The following is a 7,875-nucleotide window of genomic DNA, read 5'->3' on the forward strand; positions in this document are numbered from 1 at the left end:
TAAAAAGCATGCATGTACATATTTCGATATAAAGAAGTTTGATTTATTTATCTTTCAAATAAATTGTTTGCAGGTCCAATACCATTCACCGTTGGAAATCTTTTAATTCTAGATTCTTTAGATCTGGCTTCCAACGAATTAATTGGTGAGCTAACACATGCAATATACTTCACTTTCTATTACTACCTCCGTCCCTGAAGGTTTGACACAGTTTACCATTTCGGTGCACCCCTGAAAGTTTGACACACTTCGGAGTACTATTTTTGGTAGTGGACCTCATATTCCACAAACTCATTCCTACTCACATTTTATTATAAAACTAATACTTCAAAAGTAGGACCCACATCCCACCAACTTTTTCAACTCACTTTCCATTACATTTCTTAAAATCCATGTCGGATCAAAGTGTGTCAATATTTGGGGGACGGATGTAGTACATTTCTTAAAACTCGAGTCAAGTCAAAGTGAGCCTCTTATTGACAAAGGAGGTATTTTATATAATGGTTATGATCGTTGCAAACATTCATTGCAAAGAACAAGAAATTCCCTAAGACATATGCTAAGTTGCAAATTAATACTCCCTATGTCCCATTAAAAATGAAAAATGGGACATTTGTATTTCGGCACGATAATTTTTTGTAGTGTTGTTTTGTGAGTTAATGAAGAGAGAATATAGTAAGAGAGAAGAAAAAATAGAGATGATGTTAGTTTCCATTTAAAGAAGCGTTTCATTTTTAGTGGAACAACTGAAAATGGAAAACGTATAGGGTTCGCTACCCAAAGTAGTGAAAACGGAAGGACGAAAATAGCAAATTGGGACATTAATGGCGAACGGGTGGAATAATATTTTTCAAAATAAATGCAATGCATTACTCATGAATGTGCTGCTAAAATGCTATGCATGTGCAGTTTTAAAAGTAAAGTATTTTTTATTTATACCTTGTTTATCTTTCATGTAAATTTTTGAAGGTCCAGTACCATCTAACACAGAAAACCTATCAAATCTGTGGAATTTTGATCTCTCTTCCAACAAATTAAATGGTGAGTTCTCATCCTCCGTTTGCAACTTGACATCTCTCGCGTAATCTTTTTGGGCAAATATTACATTTTAATAGCTACTCACGTGCAAGATGTCATACTTAGTATGCAGTGACATTTTGTTATAGTGATTTCCTACATGACCCAAATTCCATTACTCGGGATATTAAATTTTCTTAGTGAGTAAAATGTCATGCTTGTGCATTTTGTTAAGTTTCAAGATATTGAATGAGCACAAAAGATAGTTTTCATTGATCTGGTTTCTTAGTTTCAAGCTTCTTAGTTATAGAATACATCTTGTTTAGTTTCGGAAAAATATTCCCTCACTTTCTAAAAGTTTTTTGCTGACTTGATTCTTGTGTAGGCTGGTATCTTACAACACTCTCCTTTAGGTATAATGCAAATAGTTAACAAAATTGATTTATATCATTCTATGCTTGAAATTATCTTTAGAATCTATCATTCTCTATACTTAAGTTTGGTGCTTTTAAATGGTGGTTTTATTTACAATATATTACTCCTTCCGCCCCACTCAAGATGTCCATATTCTTGAGAGTGGCATCGGATTTTAGGATGAGTTGTTAGGTGGAGTAAATAGAGAGAAAAAAGTAGTTGAAAATTTTAATGAAAGAGAGGGGAGAGATATTTATTTCAAATATAGAAAGTGGACATCTTGAGTGAGACAAACTAGAAAGGAAATGTGGACATCTTGAATGGGACGGAGGGAGTAGTTCACAATATGTAAAGAAATTTGATTTATATACTTCTTATCTTTTAAATAATGGTTTGAAGGTACAATACCATCCACCATTGTAAATCTATCGAATCTGAAGTACTTGGCTCTCTCTTCCAATGAATTAAATGGTGAGCTCCCATCCTGCATCTGCAACTTCACGTATCTTGAATAGTCTTGTTGGGAAACTTACACATTCTAATAGTTACACATATGCAAGACGTATTAATATTATGCAGTGACAATTTAGGAATCTCACAATACCTAAACTATTACGAAGTCATTTCTGGTACATTTTGTTTAAGTGATTCCTTGCATGCCAGCTAGAACACGAATTTCTTTCCTTGGGATATTAACATGAATACTATGGATACGATATGATACAACTGAATTGGAAAACAATGATTTATATTCGTTGGGTTCTAAAATGTTAACATCTAATGTTGATAACATGAATATGCTTACAATAAGTAAAAAGGCATCCATGTGCATTTTTCAAACAGAGAAATTTGATTTATATCTATCTTTTATCTTTCAAATAAATTGTTTGAAGGTCCAATTCCATCCACAATCGGAAATCTTTCATCTCTGCTGTGCTTATATCTCTCTTCCAACAATTTTAATGGTGAGCTCTAATTCTCCATCTGCAAATTGTCATACCTTCGCTTACTTCTTTTGTTACTTTGACCATATTTCATCTTAAGAAAAATCAATTTAGTGGCCTCGTGCCATCTACCTTTTCCTAGAATTGTAGTCTTATGTCCATCAATTTGGGTAATAACAATTCCACGGTCTATTACCTAAATGAATGCTTAAACAATTGCCCAAGTCTACAGGGTCTTGACATTTGGAAATAATAGAATACAAGACGAATTTCCCTTTTGGATGGAACGCTTACGCGAACATCAAATGCTAGTATTGAAATCTAACAATTTTGGTGGTAACATGTCGCTTCCTTCATGAACTAAGTTTCCATTTCCTAGGTTGCAAGTTTGAGTTGTATCCAATTAGAGAAAAAAGTTACTAAAAATAGAAATGGACTAAGTTTATGAGGGAAAAAAACCTATTTTTATGGGAATGCGAGTTAATTTATAACTTGTACATATCTCTTAATGAATCCCTTATGGCTTATTATCGAATAAATGCTAAACATTATGGATATATACCAGTACCAATGCAAAAATAACAGACATGCTTATGATGAGTAAAATAGTCTGATTTTTGTAAAATGCCTATGCATGTGCACTTTTTTAAGTAAAGAAATTTGATTTATATCTTGTTTATCTTTCAAATAAATTCTTTGAAGGTCCAGTACCATCCACCATTGGGAATCTATCAAATCTGGAATCCTTACATCTCGATTCCAACAAATTAAATGGTAGGCTCCCATCCTCCATCTTCAACTTGACATCTCTTGAATAATCTTGTTGACCAAATAATACATTCTAATAGTTACTCACAAGCAAGATGTCATAATATTATGTAGTGATAGTATGTCATTTCAAGAACATTTTTGTTATAGTGATTCCATACATGACAGCTAGAACACGAATTCCGTTCCTTGGGATATTAACATGAATACTAAAGGATATAATTGGACACATATGAGTTGGAAAACAATGCTTCATGCAATATCATCTAATCCCGATAACACATATGCTTGCAATGAATACAATGCAATCTATGTGCAATTTTGACCAAGAAATCTGATTTATGCTCTTCTTTTATCTGTCAAAATTTGGTTGAAGGTCCAATTCCATCCACAATTGGAAATCTTTCAGGTCTGATATCCTTATTTCTCTCTTCCAACAAACTAAATGGGGAGCTCCCATCTTCCATCTGCAAATTGACATCCCTTGATTATCTTCTTCTCTCAAATAATACTTTGGAAGGAAAACTGCCACTATGCTTCAGAAACTTCAGCGGATCTTTGACGATCTTTCATCTAAACACAAATCAGTTTAGTGGTCTCATACCATGTACCTTCACCACAGGTTGTAGGCTTATGTCCATCAATTTGGGTAATAACAAATTACAAGGACGATTACCAGAATCATTAATCAATTGCCAAAGTCTAAGGGGTCTCGACGTTGGAAATAATAGAATACAAGATGAATTTCCCTTTTGGATGGAAGGCCTTCCCAAGCTTAAAGTGCTAGTGTTGAGGTCTAACAAGTTTGGTGGTAACACTTCACTTCCTTCACCAACCAAACTTCCATTTCCTAAGTTGCAAGTTTTAGATATCTCTCACAATGCATTTGTTGGCTATCTACCCAATAGATATTTCAACAATTTCAAAGCAATGATGGAGGCAAGGCAAAGAGATGACACAAATAAACCCTACGACTTCAACGACAAAGACTATCTACGATTTGTGGATATGATAGTCACTTTGAAAGGTCAGGATCAGTTGTTGAAAAGACTACTAGAAACCTTCACAACAATTGACTTATCCTCCAATAGTTTCTCCGGAACTATTCTACCTTCCATAGGAAATCTTAAGAATCTCAAATATTTGAACTTGTCCCATAATATCCTCACAGGACATATACCTTCATATCTTGGAAACTTAAGTGAACTTGAATCGTTGGACTTATCAACGAACAAACTGGATGGAGAAATTCCAAATGAACTGACAAGGTTGACATTTCTTGCGAAATTAAACCTTTCGATGAACAATCTTGTTGGGCAAATACCACGATCTAATCAATTCTCCACACTTGAGAATGATTCATATATGGGAAACTTGGGATTGTGTGGAGTTCCATTGTCGAGAAAGTGCAAAGAGGATGATGGGAAATCGATGCAGCCTGCTGAAGAAGAAGATGACGAATATGAATTCATAGATGGATTTGGCTGGCGATGTGTTGTAATGGGATATGGAAGTGGATTCATACTTGGTACTGGAATTGGTTACATGATTATAAGAAGTGGAAGGCCAAGATGGTTAGTGGAATTCTTTTTTGGAGTTGGATATAAATATAAGACGAAGAAGAGAAGCAACAGAGCTGCACCAACACGAATGGGAACTTAGATTGGAAGACAAAAGGAGGATCGTGTGCTTTCCTTGTGTTTAATTTGGAACTCTTTCGTGAGTTGTTTGGAATTTTCTTTCTTACTCTTTATCCGTTTTCTGATGTCATGAGAGCTTGTGTTTGAGTTTTGTTTATATTTCTTTTACCTTGTTTCTGTGGTTGTGCTCAATTTCAAATTTGAAGTTGTTGCAGTATATTAAATTATGATAAGAATTAAGCTAATTTATGTTTTGTACTTTGAAAACAAATGAACAATAGTATAATTAGTATTTGCTCCAGCAAAATTGAAAAATATTATATTTTTAAATCTTTTAAAAAATTGAAAAATGTTTGTTTAAATTTGTTTAGTAGTACTACTAAATAAATTTGTTAAATCCGCACACATAACCCACGCTCTAATGAAGAACAAAATATCTCAGTGTTTAAGGGTAGCTTCTTCGCTCAGCTCATAATTTTTGTGGAGAATTGTGAATTTTGAGGAGGCGGAGAATCTGTTTTGATGAGTGGTTTATGTGTTGGTTCACTAATTAGTGTGATATTATCGAGCTAATTTTGATAGTTTATGTTATTGGATTTTGTAGGTGTTAGTGGATAGTGATGTGTTTAATTTCTACCATTCTCTTTCTTAAGTAATTACTAATTAAGTTGACCATTATTGAATTTAATCAATTTTTTTGTTTAATCACTGAAGAAGAACGTTGGCGTTTTGCATTGTTGTGTAGGGAAATGTTGGATTCTGTTTTGTGTAATTAGTTAACTTTATATACCTCTGTTTTTATGAAGATTGCATTTTTGCGTTGTGTTCTGTTGCAAAGTCTTTAAAATTGTGTTTATAACGTTTTAGAAGGCTGTCTACTGGTTGAAAGTCTTTCGTCCTGCATTTGTTACAAAATTATCTACAACTTCTCTATGAGATTCTTCACTATGGCCGATGGATAGCATGATTCAACGCGTACTTGTTTTTGTTTCGTTGGTTGGTGTTTGCTGATGATGCCAATGTCTTTCCTTTTCTTTTCTGGGTTTGGTACTTTTTGGTTCGTGTAGGAGATATTAAGATTTTGTTGGAAATGGATCTCACAAAACCAAGTTATAGTTATTAGAAATATGACTATATAAGACAAAGAAGAGACGCAACAAAGCTGTCTACACCGACACGCAGGTGAGCTCGATTTCAAATTTAGAGTTTGTAATATGTTAAGTCTTAAGCTAAAATTTGTTCTGTATTTCAAAAATATTAATCTATCTTGCAGAAAAGTTGATGAGTATTATTTATTAAAGTTTAGAATATATTGCCGTCGCATGATAAAATTGATAAACATGTGTGACTAAACTAGCTGCATGGCAACCATATTTGTAAAAGTCCAAATGAAAGAACTTTCACCAACATAATTATCATTGCACTTCCATTTTATACAGGCCCAAAAATAAAAGCTCAAGTTTTAGATTTAAACCCTAAGATCTGTATAATAATAATGATACAAGATATATCCATATATGATTACAAGATATATCCATATAATAATGATACATAAATATTAAACCCCATCTCTATCTACGGATAATATCTTAAATGCTTCTTGATCGTGAGTTGATGAGCCGTGAGCGGCTCAGTGCAGTGTCGGGCTTGAATCATTAGTGTCAAGGGCTGAGCCTGTATGACTGATCAAAGCTGGCCTTTTTTTTCGTTTCTATTTTCTTTGCAAGTGCAAGATGACCAATTTTCCACTTCTCTACCCTATCAAAGACTAAGCCTGTCCTCATTTCTAGTGGGGCAACAAAAGTTTGGTAATTTTACACTTTGCAGTTGACTTGACTTGTCTTGGAAAATATTATTTTAGATATAATATTTCAGTTTAGCATTGCAATATCAAAAGTTGCCCATTTTTTTCTTCTTAGCACAACGAGCTGTTGAGTCACGGACTTAAAAAAGTGTTTAGTTATGTTTTCTGGGCATTTGGGGACTCACCTCAATTGACGGGACTCACCTCCGAGGAAGATTTAAAGGTAAATTGCTTGTTACTTGTGGTTTTGATGCTAACAAAAAATGCTTGCCTATTGCATATGCTGTTGTTGATGAGGAAACTGGCGACAGTGGGACATGGTTCTTGAAACATGTAAGAATTCACGCGGCGACAGTTGTGATGCAATCATGCAACTAATCTATTTATTCATAAAGGATAATAGTATTCGTCATGTTTTAATCAAATACTTACAGTCATAGTAGTCCACATTGAAGTTTATCAGAAGTTGCTAGTATTGTTAGAAACACACGACATATTTGAATCATCATCAAGTTCTGAACAAATACTTCTGTTTAAGACATAAGATTAGAAACTAACAAATTTGAAACATTGAAATATTTAAATTTTTAGCATCTGTGCAGATTGCATGCAAAGGGTTGCTTAATCACACAATCGGAACCATATGTATAATTTTATGAACAAAGTAGCCTAACTTAGAAATACAACATTGCATAGCTTAAGATGAATTATTTGCAAAACATCATACACACAACATGCTAGTGTTCCAAATGAAACACATGTAAAGCCCAATGTTTGTCTTGAATCAACTTCTCCTTGTTGTTGCTTTTGCACTATTTCTTCTCTTCATCTTACTATTACTATATCCAAACGCCAAAGAAAAATTCCACTAACCATCTTGGCCTTCCCCTTCTTATAATCATGTAACCAATTCCAATTCCAACCACAAATCCACATCCATATAAAAGGGACATGAAATCATGCTACTTAAAATATAAAGTTTGCACTAATATTTTAATGTTTAGGGTTCGAAAACAGAACGTGATCTTTTTTCATTTTTGCTCATATTTAAAAGTCTTATTTCCTTTACCCTAAATGGTCGGGGCCCCCCATTACACCAACTTATTCCACTCCCTTTTTTTACAAAACCTATATACAAGTGATACTCATATTCTACTAACAATCAACCTACTTTTCTTTCATTTCTTCAATCCAAAAAAATTTTATTTAGTGGCGGCACTAATAAGAAAAACTTCATAACATTTAGGGCATATAAGTTTGGAAACCCAAAAAAACTTGTCCGTCACTA

The 7,875-nt window shown here is 33.7% G+C and overlaps 1 protein-coding gene across 1 annotated transcript; it reads left to right on the plus strand.

Moving 5' to 3' along the window:
* The first annotated feature begins 3,899 nt into the window (after positions 1–3,899).
* On the plus strand, positions 3,900–4,805 carry LOC125199065 (receptor-like protein 9DC3). Its single transcript, XM_048097232.1, has one exon. The coding sequence runs from the start codon at positions 3,900–3,902 to the stop codon at positions 4,803–4,805; it is 906 nt and encodes a 301-aa protein (XP_047953189.1).
* Positions 4,806–7,875: the final 3,070 nt, after the last annotated feature.

Source organism: Salvia hispanica, unplaced genomic scaffold (assembly GCF_023119035.1).
Source record: "Salvia hispanica cultivar TCC Black 2014 unplaced genomic scaffold, UniMelb_Shisp_WGS_1.0 HiC_scaffold_37, whole genome shotgun sequence".
In the NCBI taxonomy this organism is placed as follows: domain Eukaryota; kingdom Viridiplantae; phylum Streptophyta; class Magnoliopsida; order Lamiales; family Lamiaceae; genus Salvia; species Salvia hispanica.